Here is a 23623-nt window from a genome sequence, read left to right on the forward strand (position 1 = left end):
AATTTCTTTTAGTGCTTCGGTTTCAGCCAATAATTTTTATTTCGGTGCATCCCTACTGACAATGTTCTGCTCGGTGTGTCGTCAACACGCTTCAGGAGATGCCAAAACTAGTCGTTTCATTGTTGGTACTAAAAACCTAAAACTGGAAGCCATAAAAGACCACGAATCATCCAAATGCCACATCCAGGTAAAAAAACAAAGAGAGAGAGAACATAGAGCCCTACTCATTTAATGAAATGTATATCAGTTCATGGTTTGTGTTTGTATAAGAGTGAAAAAATGTCAGTATTTCATTGAGATTTGAGATTAAATAAACAGCTTAAGTATTGTAGAGCTTGTAGTATTAATTTTCATGTGCAGTTACACATTGTCGGTTAAAAACAAGAAAGTGGCTGGTAAAAATATTGAGTGGCTGGTAGATTTTGAAATCCACCAGCCACAGTGGCCGGTGGACAAAAAAGTTAATTTCCATCCCTGATCTGAAGGCCTCCGGATCTGAGTCTTCTGCAAATCAGAATACATAATTACAATCACACCAGCTTATCACACCAGAGATTTGAGTCAGTAAAACACTTTAAAAATATATATATCTATACATTTTAAAGAAAGACAGCACACACATACTTAAAAAGAAAACAATACAACATGTTCTGTTTGTCTAGACAATGGCAGACGGTTTATTGTATGTCAGTCTGCATTGATGTTTATTTGACTGGGAACCGTTTTCAGGTTCATATTTCTTCCGTAGAGCAGAATTAAACCTGATTGGAGAACTTTGCAACACCGATCAACAGTTATTGAACTGAAGTGAGCTGAGAGTAGAGATGCTTTACAGAAGAATCCAATTTGAATTTTGCAACACTGATTTCTTTTTTCAAGAACATGAAAAAAAGTGTTTATGTCATGATCCTCCTGCCATAGAAAAGCACCATGTGAATATTCAAGGCAAAAATGTTCTTTCCAAAAAAGGCTTTATTGATGTTTTGCTGTCAAATCAAAAGAAAAAGTGAGCTTCACGCCGTCTCCTCCTCTTCCTCCCTCTTCATCTCCTCGATCAGCCTCTTCCTCTCTTCCGCTTGTCTCAGGCGCATCAGCACCACGCTCTCGTAGTCGCGCTCGCTACGTAGACAACTCTGAGAAACACACACACACAAACACACACACAGCTGATTTAATCAACACGGTTTTTGACATTTGGTTGAGCTGCTTACAGTCACAAATAGGAAGTCAATTGTATTCGTTTCAAAGCAGCTTTACAGAAAATCATCATCGCAACTTTGGCTCCGCCCACTGGAGTGTTAGTGAGATGACGAGGAGAAAAGAGCGACTAACAATAACATTACCTTCCAAAGGATCCTAATGTTAGGAATGCTTATTTATCTATTTATGTGTATTCGCTACATTTCACTGCAATTTTTTATGGACTCAACAGTAATGCCACAACATGTGTGTAAAGGCCCTTTCACGGCGGACGCGTAACGAAAAAGCGAAACGAATAAGCGAATATTTCGCTTCAAAACCATTGACATCAACCGCGACACGAATTTGCGACGTTTCAGAGCTTCAACAGTCCAAAACATTCGCGGCGACAGCTGAGAAAACACAGGAACTTCATCATTCAGTGAAGACGGGCTTTTAATTTTTTTTAAAGGACCAAGAAGAAGGTTTTGGGTGCAGCCAGTTTTAAAGTACAGAGTCTGAAGGAGAGTATGCTAATCTCTACAGGAGCTCAAACATTATCATCTGCACTTACTTTCCAAAGTCTGTGGGACAATTTGAGGAGCTCATCCAGAGACGGCAGCGCATCTGACGAGACAAACCGCGCACTTCAGGGACTCAATCGATCCGAGCAGATGTTTCCAGTCGAGTCACAATGCAAACATTTAAGTGCCACAGACTTACTGATAGCAACACGTTCACTTTTCGTAATCGCGGACACAATGTTTAGAAAAAAATCAACTATTTATAAAAGGTAAAGTTATAGTTGTCTGTAGCATACAGCTGTTAATCTCATGAGAAATGCCATACCCGGCAAAGGTTAAAGTTGATTGAATAGCTCATGACATCAACTGGACATTTCGTCACCTTTGTTTCCTTCTATGTGATTGGTTGAAGCCGTTTTTGTCGCCGCTAGAGTAAAAAAAAAAAACGACATCGAAGCAGAAAAAATAAATGTTTTTCCGCCGCAGCACATTCGCGTTTGGTGTGGAAGCACTCATTACACACACAGCTGATCAAAAAATAAAACCATCGCGCGAATTATTCGCACGTCAAAATCGCGTCCAGTGTGAAAAGGCCTTAACCGTGTTAACTCTAATGTCTGATCTGAGATCAGTGATTTCTGATATGATTCATGTACAGCCAGATGTTCTTGGTCTGTGTGTCTGTAAATCAAACCAGTGACTAAACGCTCAACTTCAAAGTTTCTCTTAGTAGGATGAAAATAATCAGTTATTTAAACCTTGATTAAATTAAATATATAGAAAGCAATCAAAGAACAATCACTGAGCTGTCAGTCAAACAGCACGAGTGACTGAGTTCTGGACTCGCGTCAAAACTCCTGTAATAATCAACAAATCTCTTATTTACATTGTGTTTACACTGAAGTCTCACAGCAGCCAATCACAGCAGTGGGCGTTTACACTGAAGTCTCACAGCAGCCAATCACAGCAGTGGGCGTTTACACTGACGTTTTCTCAGGAGACACGCCCCTTCGAACAGAGCGTTCAGATCAGACGCTAAAAACAGGAAAGGAAAAATTCCTTTTATTTTTAAATTATGACCATTTTTTATGTAAAGTATAGTTCATGACCGTATATTGTTTTACATAAGTGTACTGTTTGTATGCAGGTACAGTAAATTATACTACATATACAACTGTTGTCCTCGTGAACAACCTGTTTCAGATCACAAACGGCATTCAGATCAGCTGAGCTCAGAAATGGGACTCAGTCAGTGGTGTGTTGAGTTCCTGTTGTGTTTTGGGTCACTGACTCAGCATTAGATCACAGAGAGACTCGAGGCATCAGATTTAATGCTGAGTTTCTGGGAATGTAATGCGCTACAACAACAAAAAAAAGGATTTTTCGAAGTTGTAAATAAAAGGAAGTATTTACAAGACATTACTTGCTATTTCTTTGTAATTATTTGTGAAGTTTACTAGCCATTTCTGAGTGAAAACTGTTCTACACTAATTTTCGTTCAGTGCATAAGCATGTGCTTCAATGCTAAAAACCCCAAACCCTCAGCATGTAATGCACAACAGGTTTTCATCTCTAAACGCTCTCAGATTAAGTGTCTTTGCTTCGAACAGCTCATTAGAAGTTCAGAAAGAAGTGATAAGCTACTATAATGCGCTCAACAAACCCTGGAAGGACTGCACAGCAATTAAAGATAATTAATCAATACGTGGGAATGTCGGTCAGCCAATCAGAATCAAGGATTGAACGGCTGTAGGAGTGACGATCTTAGGCACTGGTATACTTTTAATCAACTCTCTGTTAAACGGTTCGAGAATGACTGTTATGACCTTTAATCTCAAGATATGTCATTTTAATGGTGAATTAGATTTTAATACTCCAAAATATTACATAAAGTCCAAGTTTGAGGTCGACGCAGACAGCAAAGACTGGACATGGGCTATAACATTTTTATGAAAATGGTCAAAAACCCTGGCGGTGGCTTTTTTTTTTTTAAACGCTGGCGGTGAAAGAGTTAAGAGCAAACGCACGGATCCAATATACTGTCACACACACACTTTCTTCCTCAACCGTTTCCTCCACATACCTGAATGTGTTTATGTTTAGGCTCCAAAACGGGCATTTTCATTTTGTGTGTATTTGGCCATATAAGCTGCGGAAGAGAACTGAATTCACATGCACAGAAAGCCGCCTATCAGATGGCATAAGATCCCGAGTTCAGTTTTCTTCCGCGGCTTATATGGTTATATAAGGGTGCGTTCACACTTGTAGTTCGGTTCGCTTGGTTCGTTTGGTCCGGACCAAAAAACAAAAACAAACATAATAGTCCTGGTCCGCTTAGCGTTCACACTGGCATTTTTAACAGCGAACCTAAAGTTACCAAACCAAAGGCACAGGGAGACGGTAACAACCTGATTGGTCGGCTTATATGACGTAGGAGCTTGTTTACCGAACATTCAAAACAACGCTTGGTGCGGATTACACGCGCGGGCATTTTATGCGTGTACATATGGCATTATTTTTTACCAGAGAACTCATGAAGAGCTCATGAAATGTTCACAACATTCAAAACAACGCTGTGTGCTGGATTAAACGCGGTCATTTTATGCGTGTACATGTGCCATTATTTTTACCCGCTGAGAACTCATGAAGAGCTCATAAAATGTTCACAACAGCAGCAGGATTTCCTCCGCTGTGCAGAACAGAGACGGCCGCTGTCGTCTGTACCTGCTAATAACAGGCAACACAGGAACTTTGATGAGAAGAGCCAGGTCTGCTTTTTGTGTGTTTTTTCTAGCATTTTCGAAACATGCTCATCTGACCAAATATTGATTAGGCACTTCCTCGTTGCTCTACGTTTGCCTCTAACGTTAAAGTTACTCATTTTGGATACACCGATCTTTCCGCGTCGTCAAATCAGCTGACTATGCGTGGCATCTTGTGACATTACGTCCGGTTTTTGGTCCGTTTACATGTCTTTGGTCCGTGTTGCGTTCATATATCAATCGAACCGCACCAGAGTTCGTTTGGAAGCGGACCGAGACCCATCTTTTTAGCGGTCTCGGTCCGCTTGTTTGGTGCGCATCAGGGTTCGGATGGCAGCGTTCACATGTGTTCAAATGAACCGCACTAAACGAGCAATCACACCAGGGTTCGTTTTAATCGAACCAAACATGACGAGTGTGAACGCACCCTAAAAAAATCATGTTGATGGATGTGATTATTAACGTAACTGTAGTGTGAAGCAGAGCAGGAGCGAGTGTTGAGGAGCTGAGCACGGCCAACGGAGCGATTGTTACACAAACACACGCCTCGTGAGCTGCGGGAATTTTATTATGCCACAGTCGTCGGCGCCATTTCCTCTTTTCCGGTCATGAGTATGAGGTAACATAGCTCTGTTTATCATATTAGACACATTTAAGTGTGTTTAAAATGATGTGATGACGTTATGCTGCCTTCACACCGGACGCGGATAAATCATGCTATTCGCGCGAAGTTGGACACATGAACATTTTGAATCCATTCGCTTCATTTGCGCGTGAAATTCGCTTTACATTTGTGACATTTACTACACAACAGATGCAAATTCGCGTCATGGGAGGGGCTCCTGCCAGGCAGCGGCAGTCGGACTAGCCGAGTTAAGGCTGCTTTCACCAGGGTTAATGGGCGCTGAGCGCCGCTGATCGCCTGGGTCTCACACCTCCGAAAACGGCAGATCACATTTTCAAATAGGCGCTCTCTTAATAAATAAATCACATATTTGAGTTTTAAATAACTACATTCTCGTCTGAAAAACTCTTAAAACTACATTTTGTGACACAATACAGTAGTATTTTTGAATCACTCTGACCTCGGGGTCTCCCATCCGTCACTACACCACGTGACCGCAGTATGCAGGCTCCTCATTGGTTAACGCGCCCTGAATATCCGCCAAAGTTCAGATTTTTCAACTTGAGCGAATCACGCGTTCAAAGCGCTCAATTCAAGTCATTCACGCGAATCGTGCTGCAGAATTTGCGTCTCTGCATCAACTTAACATGTAAATCACTTGCGCGAAACACGTCATTCACGTCCGCTGTGAACGCAGCATTACTCTGTGCGTTCGCTCAGCGGCTGCTGTGACACATGTTCACACTGCTAAGAGTAAAGCGCTTCTGCAGAATACAACCGAGAGTAACACAGATATGATGTCATCGACAGGTATGATGTGATCGACTCCCCCAGACGCCCCAGCTCCTTGGTTAAAAATCGCAATTTTTTTCACAATTTACAAATAGTTAAAAACATTTGGGATATTGTAAGACCTCAACTGAACAAAATATATAACACTGGCCATGTGGTACTGCAAAAATACTACATAGTGCACCTTTAAAGTGACAGCCACCTAATAACCCTGCTTCCGTCTCTGTGCTTAATGTTTATCAAACGACAAAACACAGAGAAAATACTCACTGATCTTGACTGAATAACCTTTGTAGCGTTAATAAGAATCTGTATATATTTAATCCATAAAGTAAAGACTAAGGGTCCTATTGGCAGGTGCGACGCAAGTGTGTTCTGACGCATCTGCTCACCCATCCGAGTGTGTGTGTGTGTGTGTGTGTTCCCGCATGGGCATCTGAACTAAACCAGGTGTGTTCAGGCGCATTGTTGGGGTGTTGCTATTGTGAGAAACTGAATACCACTGACCAACACACACCTGCTCTAAAGTCAATAGTGCAGTATTTCTGTGTTATTTAAAGGGTGTGTTAGTAATATGAGCCTATAGAAGTTGCACAACACATACACACTCTATAATTACACACACAGGGATACACAGTAACACACACACACACATTTTTAAATATAGCGTTCATTCTTTCCGCTGGCTTTTAAAGGGAAAGGGAGATGAGACTCTGATTGGTTTATTGCACGTTACCCCCAAAACACACCCATTACGAGATGAGGGACGACACTTTTGGACTATGAACTGGGTGAACAGACCATTTCTTTCCGTTGTTAAACTAGCAAAAGTGTATTTGGACACGCCTTAGGAGCAGACAATGAGCTCAGATCATTAAAATAGGGCCCTAAGCAGTGTTTTTTTTTTTTTTTTTACATTTGATTATTTAATTTCTGTTGATAATTAAACCTAATGTAGGCCATCCTGAAACCCTAATGCCTATTTAATTGATCCTTTCTAAATAAATTAAAACATTTCTAAATAAATAAATAGCATCATATAACGAGTGACTAGAAACAGGAACGTCCAGAGACGATTGAGAGCGTGTGCGTGTCTGTGAAAACAGGAGAGATGAAGAGAAAGTGATTCTGCAGGGTTAGAAGCATCTGGAAGAGATGACTGGGGTCTCTCGCATCAACCACAGAGAGAGAGAGAGAGAGAGAGAGAGAGAGAGAGAGAGAGAGAGAGAGAGAGAGAGAGAGAGAGAGAGAGAGAGAGAGAGAGAGAGAGAGAGAGAGAGAGAGAGAGAGAGAGAGAGAGAGAGAGAGAGAGAGAGAGAGAGAGAGAGACGGAGGGGAAGCACGGCATTCCGGAAGGACGGCTGCCATTAGCATTCCAGCTCCATGAGCTCAGGCCTCCGTCTCCCACCTAACCACCAAATATCACGCAAGCTCAATTAAGTAAATAAACAACTGCTGCATCTTCAATAAGCTAAACAAAAGCGGAGAAAAAAAGAGAGGCATCACTTTACACATACAAACTTTCCAAAGCGCTCTGTGGAGGGGAACGCCGCTGAATCCAGGCCCTGGAGGAGGCCGAGTGGCCCAGATTTACAGCGGCACAAAAATGGGTCACGGGTCTGAATGAGCACCAGCGCTCAAATGTGACTTCGGCACGGACGCATTCAACGGATCCAGAGTGACAGTTCAGACATTTAGAACGGTACAAAAGATTCCACTTTAAATCACCGCTGGTCTGTTAAAACTTTCACAGATCAAAGAATGCAGGAATAAAACAAAATGCATCACGGTTTCCACAAATCAGCATATCAGAATGATTTCTGAAGGATCCTGATGCGGAAAATTCAGCTTTGACCACAGTAATAACTTACACACTCTTAGAAGAAAAGGTTCTATCATTTGGAACCCCTAAAAGTTTCTATATAGAACCATTTTTAAGTGACAAAAGTGTTTTTTCCATACATGCCAACCCTCCCGATTTTTCAGGGAGACTTCCGAATTTCAAATCCCCTCCCGAAAATCTCCCGGGCCGACCTTTCTCCGGAATTTCTCCCGATTTCCACTCGGACAACAATATTGCTACATCATCCGTCACTGGGCGCCGTTTCAGACCGAACAATAATAAAGGTTACACCTTGAAGTCAAGCACGGCAAATTCACAACGTAAAAAGTAGCAGAAGAAGAAGGGGAAAAGGAAGAAAGAAGAGACATGGCGAATAAAAAGAGAAAATATGCCTGCAAATTCCTAAATGATTTCACGTTCATCCAGGACAGCTCGAAGGGGAAGAGATATGCTGCCTGCAAATTTAGTAGATCAGACTTCTTATGTCCAAATAAATGAATTATATTCTTTTTTACGTTGTGTGTGTGTGTGTGTGTGTGTGTGTGTGTGTGTGTGTGTGTGTGTGTGTGTGTGTGTGTGTGTGTGTGTGTGTGTGTGTGTGTGTGTGTGTGTGTGAGACCTGGTAATCCCTACATTATGGGGACAAAATGTCCCCACAAAGATGGCAATATCCTTGTCCTTGTGGGAACATTTTTAGGTCCCCATGAGGAAAACATCTTATAAATCACACAGGAGGAGTTTTTTTGAGAAAGTAAAAATGCAGAATGTTTCCTGTGATGGGTAGGTTTAGGGGCAGTGTGTGTGTGTGTGTGTGTGTGTGTGTGTGTGTGTGTGTGTGTGTGTGTGTGTGTGTGTGTGATGGGTAGGTTTAGGGGCAGGGGCAGTGTAAGGGGATAGGATGTACAGTTTGTACAGTATGAAACGCATTACGCCTATGGAAAGTCCCCATAAAACATGGAAACACGACGTGTGTGTGTGTGTGTGATTATATATGTATTATATATTATTATTACACTGAGTAATAATTCACTGTTTGTATGATCAAATAAATTAAGCCTTGCGAGAAAAATATATTACTGACCTTTTGAACAGTAGTGTATTCTACTTCAATGTTAAACTATTGTTTACTTTGTATTCCTTGTATATCTGGATCCTGAAGCGAAACCAGTTGAGACAGTAATCATGATGAACACACATGAACGGCATGATAATTTTGTAATTATCAGTGGGAAACAGGGTTTTCTGGGTTAATGAATGACGACGGAATGACTGTTATTTTCTATGCATTTCATAAACTGTTGATGAAAACCTATTTAACCTATGTGCACGCTCACACAAGAACAGTGGTACTTTATAAACTACTGCAGTATTTATTTAATGTATGCAAATACACTTTACTATATATTCACATTGAGAACTATGGAAGCCCGTTTACGCCAAAAAATAAAAAAATAAAGAGTAATTGCGACTTTTATCTCACAATTCTGATAAATAAACTCGCAATTGCCTGATATAAAGTCACAATTCTGATTAATAAACTCGCAATTGCCTGATATAGTCACAATTCTGATTAATAAACTCGCAATTGCCTGATATAGTCACAATTCTGACTTTTTTTATAAGAATTGTGACTTTATAACTTGCAATTGTAAGAAAAAAAGTCTGAATTCTGAGATAATAAGTTGCAATCCCCCTGTTTATTTTTTATTTAGTGGCGGAAACGGGCTTCCATAGAGAACGGCTGTTTTACACTGGAATAATACTATTATTAATACTACTAATTTTACTGTATTTTTGATCAAATAAATGCAGCCTTGCTGAGCTTTAGAAACATTAAACATTAAAAAAAACAAACTTTTGAACAGTACTTTATTCTATATCAATGTTAAACTGAAGTTTACTTTGTATTTCTTTATAAAATCTGAATTCTGAAACAAAACCAATTAAGAATATGACAGTATTTATGATGAACACACATGAACGGCATCATAATGTTGTAATAATCAGTGGGAAACTGGGATTTCGGGGTTAATGAATGACCACGGAATGACTGTTATTTTCTATGCATTTCATAAACTGTTGATGAAAACCTATTTAACCTATGTGCACGCTCACACAAGAACAGTGTACCTTTATAAACTATTGCAGTATTTATTTCTATTTTGTATATAATAAAAAGCACACAAAGAGTTGCACTAATTCTCCTCATTTGCTCTTGATTTCGCAGTAAGTGAAAAGAGCCCAAGTGCTCATGTTTGTCTGACCAAAATCACTTGACGACAACACATAATTACACCTTCCAAGCTCATGAGCGGAGCTTCCCAGCATGCCGTGTTTGTTTGCGGTTCATGCATCAGGGAAAGATACTGTGGTGTGTGTGACATGCTGAGACCCGTTACGACACGACGGGACCAAACCGCAGGATTAAACACCACAGGTGACATCAGCGCTCGTCTCGCCGAGACGTCCTCAGCAAACACTCGACCAATGTCTCACAGACGCGTCTGTTACATAATGACCATGGAATTTGACTTTTTTTTCCATACTGACGTTCTGTCTATTAAAAATTTATTTATTTTTCAAACAGCATCACTGAAAGTGTTATAAAAGTTTTAGTTTAACCCTGTTCGAAAATACTATTTCAGTCTTTCTACTTTCAAATTTCACATTTAATTGAACACGTTTCTTGCCATTTCTGTCTAATAATTTGTGAAATTAGTTTCAGAGTATATCCTAAACTTAATTTTTTCATAGTAGTTTTCCCCCATACTGACGTTCTGTCTATTAAAAATAAAAAAACATTTTCAAACAGCATCACTAAAATAAGTGTTATAAAAGTTTCAGTTTTAGTTTAACCCTGTTCGAAAATCCTATTTCAGTCTTTCTACCTCCAAATTTCACATTTAATTTAACACGTTTCTTGCCATATATATTAATATTTAGAATGTGTATATATAGCTTTTTGCTATTATAAATAATTTTATTAGAGTATTTTTTCATTTTGGTGTGTTCCTTCCAGGCAAAAATGTCAGTATTCAGGCTCCATAGTAGCACAGAAACTGTGCTTGTTAAAATTACAAACAAATTACTACTATCTTCTGACCAAGACTGTATTTTGATACTAGTTTTACTTGATCTCAGTGCTGCGTTTGACATCATAGATCATAAAATGCTCTTAGATCGACTACAAAATTGCTCTGGTATTTAGGGACAGGCATTAGAGGTGCACTATGCAACTTACTTCCATCTGATAAGGTCAAACTGGTGTGATCATAGATATATATTATGTAGATGCCTCATTCAGCCGATCCGCGCATGCACTAATGAGGGATCTATATTTGAAGTTTCACAAACTAATTTCGGGAGAAGCACGCACAGACAATTAAATCTAACTAAACACAGGTGGAGCAGGCTCAGATAATTAAACCTAATTGGAACATAAGAGGAGCACATTACACTAATCAGTTAATCAATGATCGGAGGTGTATATAGACAGCCGATTTACCTTCCTGTCATTGACAGTTTCTCAGCATCCCACCACCACCCCTTCTCCGCACTTACTTAAATCAACTGCTATAAATATCAAAACAATCACAAACTGCAATCTAGTTCTAAACTATCTTTGTTGGGGGGGGGGGGGGGGGGGGTACTCTGGGTTTGGGGAAAATTTCCGAGCCCGGAGCCCTCCCCGGACAGCACACCAAATACACATAATCTTTACTCTATTTAATTGATGTAAGTGTGAACTCGTGAAATATATATAATCGCACCGGTTTGACCTCATCAGACGGAAGTAATGACGGATGGAAACACTAGATGAGATTCGTCGGGATATGAGGTTAAAAAAAAAACAAAACACTGTTGTGTTTCTCACAGAAGCCGATCGGTTCGTGTCTTCAGACATCAGTGTGTCGTCAGGAGCAGCAGGGTTTGTGTGCACGTTGTCTAAGCATGTTTGTTTGTTTGTTTGTTTGTTTGTTTGTTTGTTTGTTTTTCTCTCATAGACTTGTTCCCCATTCACCCCATTATATGACCGACACACAGCAACGGTTGAGTTAATAATCTTCATTTGTGTTCTCCTGAAGAAACAGACACACCTACATGTTGGACGCACTGGGGGTCAGCAGATACACATCACAGGCTCATTTTTGGGTGAACTAACCCTTTAATCTCAGCCACAGGTTTTACCTCTGAAACTACAGCACACCAGCTGAATGTGATGAACTGAACATCTTCACATTCGTTCTGCGTCTGGCAGACGTCGGACAGCTTTACTCCCCACGGCCAGATAAACACACACACTTAAGAGTGATGGCTATAGATAACGGAAGAGGAATCTCTCCTCTTCACCCTCACTCAGATCTCTGGACGCATGGCTTTTCTCAAGCGTGTTTAGGTGCGAGTGTTGAAAACCCGAGCGTTAGAGGCGGACACGTTCATCCTGGGCCGTATCTGTCATCAGGAGCCGTCAGCTTGATAAATGTGTGTCAGACGCTTAATTAGAGATCATCGTGAGACTCAAAACAACACAAAATCAAGACCTACACACTGTAAAAAAATCCAGGTCTCCAGCTGAACATTTTCTAGTGACTGATCTAAATTTTTCATTTGGCCAAAATGAATTTCTGTTAATTAAATTGCATCAATTCACAGAATTTCAAAGTGGCCAACTCAAAAATGTAGATGTGATCAGTCATTTTACACTACAGAAAGACAGAGAAATGAAGAGCAGACCAAATGAGAAGAGATTAAAATATATAAAGTTGTGTGTTTGCGACTCGAGTGTCTCAAACTATATTTTTTAGTTTTCCCATAATTGCCTGTTAAAGACAAAAGTAGTTTAGAAAAGTTTAGGATTTCATATTATGTGAGGAACTGCATGTAAAATAAATCACATATAAAATATAAAAAATATATAAAAATATAATAAAATATTGCATAGATAACAAATGAATAAATCAATATTGCAATTTCTTTTTTTTAAGGATTAAAAATCTGATTAAAAATTGTGGAAAAGGAAATAGTAATAAAATACTAAAAAGATTATGTGCCACAAAATAACTTTCAAGTATTGTAAAATAAAATAGATAAATAGATAAAATATATTATATATAAATAGATAATATATATTATTATGTAAAAATATATATTAAGTAAATAAATAAATATTTCAGGGCTATTTAAGTGAATTTCCAAAAAAGTTATTGATTAAAAATTATGGGAAAATAAATAGTAAAGAAAATACAAAAAAAAAAGTATTATAAAATAAAATATGGAATAAATAAAACCATAGTATGAATAAAAAATAAATAAATCATTAAATAAATAAATAAATAAAATATAAATATTGCAGGATAATTTAAGAAAAAAAGTTAAAAGGTGATTAAAAAATGTTGAAAAAGAAATAGTAAATAAAATAGTAAAAAGTCATGTGGCACAAAATAAGTATTGAAAAAACTAAATATAGTATAAATAAAATATATATAAATTAAAAATTAATAAATATTGCAGGACTATTAAAGTAAATAAAAAAAATAAAGCTGATTAAAAAGTGTGGATAAAGAAATGGTACAGAAAATACAAAAAACCACTGTAAAACAAAATATAAAATAAATAAAATATAAATAAATAAAACAGTATAAATAAATATATATATATATATATATATATATATATATATATATATATATATATATATACTGTATATAGTATAAATTTAAATACATAAAATAGAGCATACAAATATGTATAAGCAAATAAATATTGCAAGACATATTTAAGTGATTTTCAAATTATTATTCAAAATCATGGAAAAGAAATGATAAATTAAATAATACAAAATAATGTGGCACAAAAGATTTTCCAAGTATTGTGTGACTTTAGGGGAACTTCCTGTTCAGTGTTAAAGAATAAAACCTCAGCCAGAACACCTGGACACACAATACAGACGTACGTCTGAAGCGAATAAAGCCGTCTGACCACATTAAGGGTGTTGTTGAACACAGCATGGAGCTTTTATTCTTGCGTAAAACAGAAAGACAACAGCGTTTAAAACCGGCTTCTGCACACAGCGAATGCATTACTACCAACCCCAGTACTCAAGTGGGAAATAAACCTGACAACATTTAACCAACTATAACTGAGCTGAAAGAGTTTGGGTGTGTTTGAGCTGCGATAACTCCACATCACGCCAGTGTTCAAGTGCAAAAACACCAGCCAACACCTACAGAACAGATGTTTCCAAATATTCACTATACAATATATAATCACAGTGAATTTCAAAGCAGAGTCTCATTAGCGGAGCAGCTGATCGGAGCATTATACCGTCAGAGGCATCCAGAGAGGAATGTAACACACACCCAGTATTATCCATTAAAAGACTGTTGCATGTACGGTAAAGCTGGCACTGGTGTGAGTAATGCCATCGGATCTCTCTAATGCGTAACGAACGATGCACACACCGAATGTTGCTTTAAAACTCGCCAACAAAATCCAAACTAAAATTCCTTGATTTAATAATGTGGGGCCTGGAGACATGAGGACGTCAACCGACTAGCACACACACTGCATAAACACACACATATACTTGATAGTAAACGTACAATGAGAATGATATTATTGTTATATATAGCTGATAAATGATGCTTAAATATGAGCTAAATGCATATGATAAGGCCAGGCCCGGATTGGCTAATCGGGAGCACCGGGAAAATTCCCGGGGGGCCGGTCTGTTTTTGAGGCCGCGAGGGCCGTTGTTGTCATGGCACTTGGTTGAACTATGGATGCTGTCCCCAGGCTGCCTGCACTCACAGCAGCCCCACTTTTTTATTTTACCGCGGTCCAACTATTTTTATTTATTATTTTACCGAAGTCCCACTCTTTTTTTTTACTTAATATTTTCTCACAGAGTGCAGCCTGCAGGTTAATGATGACGTGAATATATTTTGACTCCCTGGCCCCGCCCCCGATACAGCGCCTTGAAAGTTGCTCAAAATAAAAAAAGATAAAAGATAGTCAGATAAAAATGGGTGATACGAAGCGCAAAGGCGGCGCTGAAAAGGCCAGAATAAAAAAATAAATAAGAAGGCTCTGGAAACTGACGTGGCCAAATGTTCTAAGCTGTGCACATTGTTACTCAAAAAAACAAATTATGACGACGAGGCCGGTAAGTAATTATCCCGTTAAGGTAGTTATGAGCAGTGCAAGATGCGACCGCGCAAAACAATGCTGTCTGCAAACCACGTTCATGTATCAAACTTTTTCTTAGCTCTTCAGCAGCAGCCGCCTCTAGTCCGTTTTGCTGCTAATAATTAAGAGCAACGCCCAGTAACAAGCTCCAGTCATGAGCCCAACACACCCAAATGGGCAGGTAGGATTGTCATTCATAAGTATTAGGAAGAGCCCTGCTCAATGAAAAATGCCCTGAGATAATAATGATACCTGATGATTTAGGTTCATTAATGAAACTGAGTGACTTGATTTAAAAGCTTTGTAAAAAGGGGGTATTTGTGGTGAGAAATAAATGTAACAAATTTCATTTAGTGTCAGAAAGCGAGGACCCAGTTGTGAAGAGATTAGCTCTTACTGTGAAACACAGGTAAACTGCTATTGTCCCATAGTGTGTGAATAAGCAAAACATTATCACTGATTTTTTTTCTAATTTAGTATCTTACTTGTTTCCAGTTTAAATATCTAAATATTCTTAATTCAAGATACATTTACTAGACAAGTGAAATGACATAAGAAATTGACTTGTTTTCTGAATTAGAAAAAAATAATCTTTTCTTCATTTCAATTTTTGGATATTTAGGAATACTAATTCTTTAAAAAAAAAGAGAGAGAGATTCTGATACTGTCCTGTTATTTACTGTTCTAATAAATCTTCATTGTGAAACAAAACTTAAGCTACTGTTTTTGCACTGTATTGAAAATTATATTTTTCAAAAATACAAAGAATTATAAGGCTGTAGAGAATAGTGTACCTTATGCAGACTTATATTCTGAGGTTGGAATCACATTATTTTAATATAGTATGTCGTGAACTAAAGTGGGCTGGTCTAAGGAATGAAACTCCAGGGCTGAAAATGAGTCTCAATCCGGCCCTGGATAAGGCATAACATTATGACCTAATATTGTCTCGTTCCCGCTTTTCAGCCCTGACCCGTCGAGGCGTGGACTCCACTGGACCCCTGAAGGTGTGCTGTGGTATCTGGCACCGAGATGTTAGCAGCAGATCCTTTAAGTCCTGTAAGTTGCGAGGTGGATCGGACTTGTTTGTTCAGCACATCCCACAGATGCTCGATTGGATTGAGATCTGGGGAATCTGGTGGCCGAGTCAACGCCTCAAACTGGTTGTTGTGCTCCTCAAACCATTCCTGAAGCGTTTGTGCTTTGTGTCAGGAGCATTATCCTGCTGGAAGAGCCACAGCCACCAGAATACCGTTTCCATGAAAGGCTGAACATGGTCTCAGCAATGCTTAGGTAGGTGGAGCGTGTCAAAGTAACATCCACATGGATGGAGGACCCAAGGTTTCCCAGCAGAACATTGGCCAAAACATCACACTGCCTCCGCCGGCTCGCCTTCTTCACATAGTGCATCCTGGGGCCATGTGTTCCCCAGGTAAGCCACACACACACACCCGGCCATCCACGTGATGTAAAAGAACACGTGATTCCTCAGACCAGGCCACCTTCTTCCATTGCTCCGTGGTCCAGTTCTGATGCTCACGTGCCACTGTTGATGCTTTCGGCGGGGTCAGGGGTCAGAGGTCACCCTGACTGGTCAGCGGCTATGCCGCCCCATACGCCTCAAACTGAGCTGCTCTGTGTATTCTGACAGCTTTCTATCAGAACCAGCATTAACTTCTGGAGCAGTTTGAGCTCCAGTAGCTCGTCTGTTTGATCGGACCACACGGGCCAGCCTTCGCTCCCCACGTGCATCAATGAGCCTTGGCCGCCCATGACCCTGTGGCCGGTTCTCCACTGTTCCTTCCTTGGAGCACTTTTGATAGATACTGACCACTGCAGACCGGGAACAGCCCACAAGAGCTGCAGTTTTGGAGATTTTAAATACACTTATAGTTAAACTTACACTTATAAATTTGTTGATTATAAATACACTCATATTGCATTCAATACCAAAATGTAGCACTCTAATTCAGTCTAATTCAAAATGCAATTTTTTTATGCACATTTACATGTGTTGTTTTCTGCTTTGCAAATCAGTCACATATGCTGCCTATAAAGACACAACAGAAACAGCTTCAGGTTTACGAGTGTTGAGCAGGTGATGTTTCATCAGAATCGCTTTTGAGCTTTTAAGATGAACAGCAATAATTAGACGAAAGCCACTGAAAGAGATCTTACAGGAAGCATTTCCCCAAAACATGAGGGTACAAGAACAAGCCTGTACAAAACACAACCGCAGAAACCAGAGTCTGGATCCAACTCAACAATCTCTGCCTCTCAACAATAAGGCCAAAGCAATCAAGCAAACTCCAGGAAGATTGTGAAAGTTTGGTGTGGCTGTTTGGCCTCGGACAGCGACAGCCGTCTCGATGATCTGTTTGCATGAAAGCGTTTCTCGTCGGAGAGGAATGAGAGCTGTTATAATTCACAGTTCCTGCACTGGATAAACCTTATGATGAAGAGCTGATGTTTGGTTTATATGAATGATCGCATGTGTGGAGGAAGACCTGTTTCTTTGAAGCAGATGAATGAAGGGAGGCGCTTTGTTTATTGGACGTCTTTGAAAGGAGTCTGACGGAAAGCAAGCATGGAGAAAACCCAGCTATTGACAAAAACTGTGGTCCATCTGGGATCCCAGCAGGAAGAAGGAACATTTGAGGATCTTTTTATGTTGTTTGGAAGGAAAAAAATACAGTTCAAGGCAATGAAGAAACAAAATATAACTTTAGGAAGCAAGTATGAATATTTCTATAATCCATCCGTCCTGAAATATAACTTGTTTAAGGCCGTTGTACTGTACATCAAAGCTGGTCTTTCCCAGTAAGTGTATTATACTGTTGTCTGCTGGTCGGAATCTGTGACGTTTGGAAATAACCAAGATATGATTTACGCAAGCAGACAGGGTGGACAGGTTTTTATCTGTCTGCTGGGAAACCGGCTGCTAATGAGGGACAACTACTTACTGGATTTACTGAGGATCTTAGTATTACACATGTCAAAGATATTAGCCCTGTATGGCATGGTGTATTAGTGGAAAAATATATCCATTTGATGCTTTGACATCAAATAGCTTGAAAAAAATAAACTTTTCTATAAATACATTTTAAATATAATACACAAAATATAATGAATTAATACATTATATTATTTAAATATTAATATGTTATACATACGAAGTATTTAATTAATTAAATTAATTAATTAAAATAATTTAATAATAATGTTACATTTATATAGTGCTTGTCTGGGTACTCAAAGCACTTTCTACATAAAAAGGGGAGACCTCCTCAACCACCACTAGGCATGTGCCGATATCAATTTTTCATGTTGCGATTAATTGATGAAGTTTTATCACGATATTCGATATTATCACGATATTGAAATAAGTTGCAAAAAAAAGTGTTGCCATTTAACAGCTTTAAGAACTATTTTTGAAAATAACTGAATGTTTAAATACAATAATGCACCAAAAAGATATACAGCTCTGGAAAAAAATTAAGAGACCCCTCATTGAGAAATCAATGTTATGAGGTCTCTTGATATTTTTCAGAGCTGTAAAACTACAATTTTCAAACAGATTAAAGAGCAAAAAAAAAAAAAGGCTATAAAGAACAACAGGTAGGCTAACAAATTACAATAAGGTCTCATTATTTAATGCATTCACTAAGATTGAGCAATAGCTACATTTGGTACAGAAAATAATGTTTTTGGTAATGTTAGTTAAGAAATACTGATCATTGTTAGTTTTATCTTAGGTCCATTAACAAAGTTATTTTGATTTTGATTTTAATGTTATTAAACAGTAACTAAGAAATTAACATAGAATGATTCATTCTTTATAAGTATTTTTCATTTTCAGTTTGGTAATAATGAATTAACATGTTAACTAATGAAGTCGTATGTCTCAAAGTTTTACTGAACAATAACAGAACGTTCTAATTATTAGGGCATGTTGTAGTCCAGATTAAAACATAAAAATGTTTAAGTTTGAAAATAAATAGCCTATTAAGTCTTTAAGTATTAAGTATTTGGTGCTGTGATGAACAACATTGAGATTACAAAAACGAATGGATGTTTTAAAAACTACACGCGGTTTTTGTTTGTTTGCTGGTTTCCGGGGTAACCGCTGCATTCTGCAGTTCATCAGCGCCCTCTGCTGTCACTGAGCGGCACTTCAGCAGCGCGTCTCCTTCACCGGTTCAGTCATGTGCAAACGCACGTTGGGCTTGTTTATATCTGAGCGCGTGTCCCTTTGACGCAGAATACAGCGGTGTTGAGCATTTATACGGTTGATGGGCAAAGTATTCTTGAATGCATTATAAAAAAAATATAAATTGTTAATAAATTATTATTTACGATATTTTTAAGTGCCCACGATAACAATATCGTGCATATTCATTATCGTGATAAATCGCATTATCGAAAATCGGCACATGTCTAACCACCACCAATGTGCAGCACCACCTGGGTGATGCGACGGCAGCCATATTGAGCCAGAACGCCCACACACACACACACACCAGCTGATGGTGGAGAGGAGACAGAGTGATGAAGCCAATCAGTATTGATGATGGATGGATGGATGGCTGGGAGAAGGGATGGATAAATGAATGGATGGATGGATGGATGGATGGATGGATGGATGGATGGATGGATATATAAATAAATGATGGATGGATGGCTGGGAGAAGGGATGGATAAATGAATGGATGGATGGATGGATGGATGGATATATAAATAAATGATGGATGGATGGATGGCTGGGAGAAGGGATGGATAAATGAATGGATGGATGGATGGATGGATGGATGGATGGTAGGGATGCACCGAAATGAAATTCTTGGCCGAAGCCGAAACCGAATAATAATGAAATGCTTGGCCGAAGACCGAAGGCCGAATACCGAACGCGGTGTTTCGCATTTTTTCCATTTATTTGGCAATTTTTTTTACCGTTACAATTATTAAATAGTAAAAATTTGCTTTTTACTATTTTGTGTTGCTTTTCTGAGAAATAAATCAAATAACAAAAATACAATTTCAAAATATTTATTTAACACTGAATTTTTTTTAACATTCCAGCAGATATTATACAAACTAAGCACAACATAACTTAAAATAAATAATTAGTATGTAGAATGTAACTCTGTATGTCTACAACAACAAATGTGCATTGAATAGTGCAAAAAATGTGGATGAACCCACAACAAATAAATAACTGTCCTAGACATAAGCCTACTTAGCCTACTTCTTCAGGAAAAGTGGCAGGTTCTTCTTTATGAAAAGTAGCTTCTCTGCTTTCTCACATGAAAGTCAGTTCCTCTTCTCATCGATGACATGAGATCCAGCACTAAACAGTGCTTCCACACTGCTGACATGTTTGCTGCATAAAGCACACGGCTCTCACTCTACGTGGGTTACTTTTTGATCGCTTCATTAAAAACGTCATTGTTCGGCAAAAATTATTCGGCCTTTTTACTTATTCGGCCGAATGCCGAAAGTGCTTTTTTGGCTATTTTCGGCCGAATAATTTCGGTTGCCGAACATTCGGTGCATCCCTAATGGATGGATATATAAATAAATGATGGATGGATGGATGGCTGGGAGAAGGGATGGATAAATGAATGGATGGATGGATGGATGGATGGATGGGTGGATATATAAATAAATGATGGATGGATGGTGGGACAAATGGATGGAGGAATGTAGGGATGAATTGGTGGAAGGATAGATGGATGGGAGGAGGGATGGATAAATGGATGGATGGATGGATGGAGGGATGATGGGTGGATGGATGCATAGAGGAATAGATTAATAGATGGATGAATGGATGGATGCATGGAGGGATGGTGGATGGATAGAGGAATGGATGAATGGAGGAATCGGAGGGATTGTGGATGGATGGAGGGATGATGAATGGATGCATGCATTGAGGGATGGTGGATGGATAAGGGATGGATGGATGCATGGAGGGATGAAGGAATCGGAGGGTGAATGGATGGAGGGATGGAGGAATCGGAGAGAGGGTGGATGGATGGAGGAATCGGAGGGATGGTGGATGCATGGATGGATGAAGGAATCGGAGGGTGGTGGATGGAGGGATGGAGGAATCGGAGGGAGGGTGGATGGATGGAGGAATCGGAGGGAGGGTGGATGGATGGAGGAATCGGAGGTATGGTGGATGCATGGATGGATGAAGGAATCGGAGGGTGGTGGATGGAGGGATGGAGGAATCAGAGGGAGGGTGGATGGATGGAGGACTCAGAGGGTGAATGGATGGAGGGATGGAGGAATCGGAGGGTGAATGGATGGAGGGATTGAGGAATCAGAGGGAGGGTGGATGGATGAAGGAATCGGAGGGTGAATGGATGGAGGGATGGAGGAATCGGAGAGAGGGTGGATGGATGGAGGAATCGGAGGGATGGTGGATGCATGGATGGATGAAGGAATCGGAGGGTGGTGGATGGAGGGATGGAGGAATCAGAGGGAGGGTGGATGGTTGGAGGAATCGGAGGGTGAATGGATGGAGGGATGGAGGAATCGGAGGGTGAATGGATGGAGGGATTGAGGAATCAGAGGGAGGGTGGATGGATGAAGGAATCGGAGGGTGAATGGATGGAGGGATGGAGGAATCGGAGAGAGGGTGGATGGATGGAGGAATCGGAGGGATGGTGGATGCATGGATGGATGAAGGAATCGGAGGGTGGTGGATGGATGGATGAAGGAATCGGAGGGTGGATGGATGGAGGGATGGAGGAATCAGAGGGAGGGTGGATGGATGGAGGAATCGGAGGGAGGGTGGATGCATGGATGGAGGAATCGGAGGGATGGTGGATGCATGGATGGATGAAGGAATCGGAGGGTGGTGGATGGAGGGATGGAGGAATCAGAGGGAGGGTGGATGGATGGAGGAATCGGAGGGTGGATGGATGCATGGATGGATGAAGGAATCAGAGGGATGGTGGATGCATGGATGGATGGAGGAATTGGAGGGATGGTGGATGGATGGAGGGATGGAGGAATCGGAGGGTGAATGGATGGAGGGATGGAGGAATCGGAGGGTGAATGGATGGAGGGATTGAGGAATCAGAGGGAGGGTGGATGGATGAAGGAATCGGAGGGTGAATGGATGGAGGGATGGAGGAATCGGAGGGAGGGTCGATGGATGGAGGAATCGGAGGGATGGTGGATGCATGGATGGATGAAAGAATCGGAGGGTGGTGGATGGATGGATGAAGGAATCGGAGGGTGGATGGATGGAGGGATGGAGGAATCAGAGGGAGGGTGGATGGATGGAGGAATCGGAGGGAGGGTGGATGCATGGATGGAGGAATCGGAGGGATGGTGGATGGAGGGATGGAGGAATCAGAGGGAGGGTGGATGGATGGAGGAATCGGAGGGTGGATGGATGCATGGATGGATGAAGGAATCAGAGGGATGGTGGATGCATGGATGGATGGATGGAGGAATTGGAGGGATGGTGGATGGATGGAGGGATGGAGGAATCGGAGGGATGGTGGATGGATGGAGGGATGGAGGAATCGGAGGGATGGTGGATGGATGGAGGAATCGGAGGGATGGTGGATGGATGGATGGATGGATGGAGGAATCGGAGGGATGGTGGATGGATGGAGGAATCGGAGGGATGGTGGATGGATGGATGGATGGATGGAGGAATCGGAGGGATGGTGGATGGATGGAGGAATTGGAGGGATGGTGGATGGATGGAGGGATGGAGGAATCGGAGGGATGGTGGATGGATGGATATGTCTATAAAGGTGCATTTTTTCATAATAAAATGCACGTCTTTCCTGTAGCTCAATGAGTAGAGCATGGCGCTAGCAACGCCAAGGTCATGGGTTCGATTCCCAGGGAAAGCAAGAATTGACAAAAATGTAAAATGTGTACCTTGAATGCAATGTAAGTCGCTTTGGATAAAAGCGTCTGCCAAATGCATTAATGTAAATGTAAAATGCATGAGTGCGATTCCATTGTGCTGCAGTGCTGTCAATATGGCAACATTCATATTCTCTACATTTTCTATGTTATGATAAAGCGTGTCTGTTAAGACAATATACTTATCAAAGATGCAGGAAACAGTCCTTTTATTTCCAATAATGCATGCAGTACTTTTTTCAAAATTAAGTAGTTTTTTCTGAACATAATTCAGAGTTATATTTAAAAAGTCCAGGCTAACGTTAATCCCAGCAGTAGCTGTAGCTGTTTTTGAAGGCCATAAAAAATGCAGCTGTCCGTCAAATAACGTGCTCCACACGGCTCCGATGGGTTAATAGAGCCTTCTGATTCCAATCGATGCGTTTGTGTCAGAAAAATATCCATATTTAAAACTTTATAAAGGAAACCTGGCTTGAAGTCTTCCATTGTAACCCACGGCTGTTTAAGCCACAAGATGGCGCCAGCGTTAAGCATAGAAGTAGTACCGGTCAAGATAACTCAGTACCCGGATGAGCGGTGTGTGTTATCTGGAAATAACATACCGCTGGAATGCGCGATTGACCAATCAGAATCAAGAATTTCACAGAGCCGTGTAATAAAGGAGAGTTATCAGTAAATGACGGCCTGATCGTTCTTTCACAGACACCAAACAACTGATCAGTGTTTGCAGCAGTTTGACCCATTGAGAGATAAGGTTCAGTGGTCCTTATCGTAGTGCCCTGATTTTGAATGTGCTGGGACATATTTTGCAGTGTCT

The 23623-nt window shown here is 40.1% G+C and overlaps 1 protein-coding gene across 1 annotated transcript in view; it reads right to left on the bottom strand.

The window, feature by feature from the left end:
- Positions 1 to 523: 523 nt before the first annotated feature.
- dnajc17 (DnaJ (Hsp40) homolog, subfamily C, member 17) overlaps positions 524 to 23623 on the bottom strand; it is an 89828-nt gene continuing 66728 nt past the window's right edge. The window contains exon 11 of the mRNA XM_067454859.1: positions 524 to 1133. Coding sequence (XP_067310960.1) covers positions 1014 to 1133 — 120 coding nt within the window. The 3' untranslated portion in view covers positions 524 to 1013. The remainder of the gene's footprint in view (positions 1134 to 23623) is intronic.

Source organism: Pseudorasbora parva, chromosome 10 (genome assembly GCF_024679245.1).
Source record: "Pseudorasbora parva isolate DD20220531a chromosome 10, ASM2467924v1, whole genome shotgun sequence".
NCBI classification, from domain to species: domain Eukaryota; kingdom Metazoa; phylum Chordata; class Actinopteri; order Cypriniformes; family Gobionidae; genus Pseudorasbora; species Pseudorasbora parva.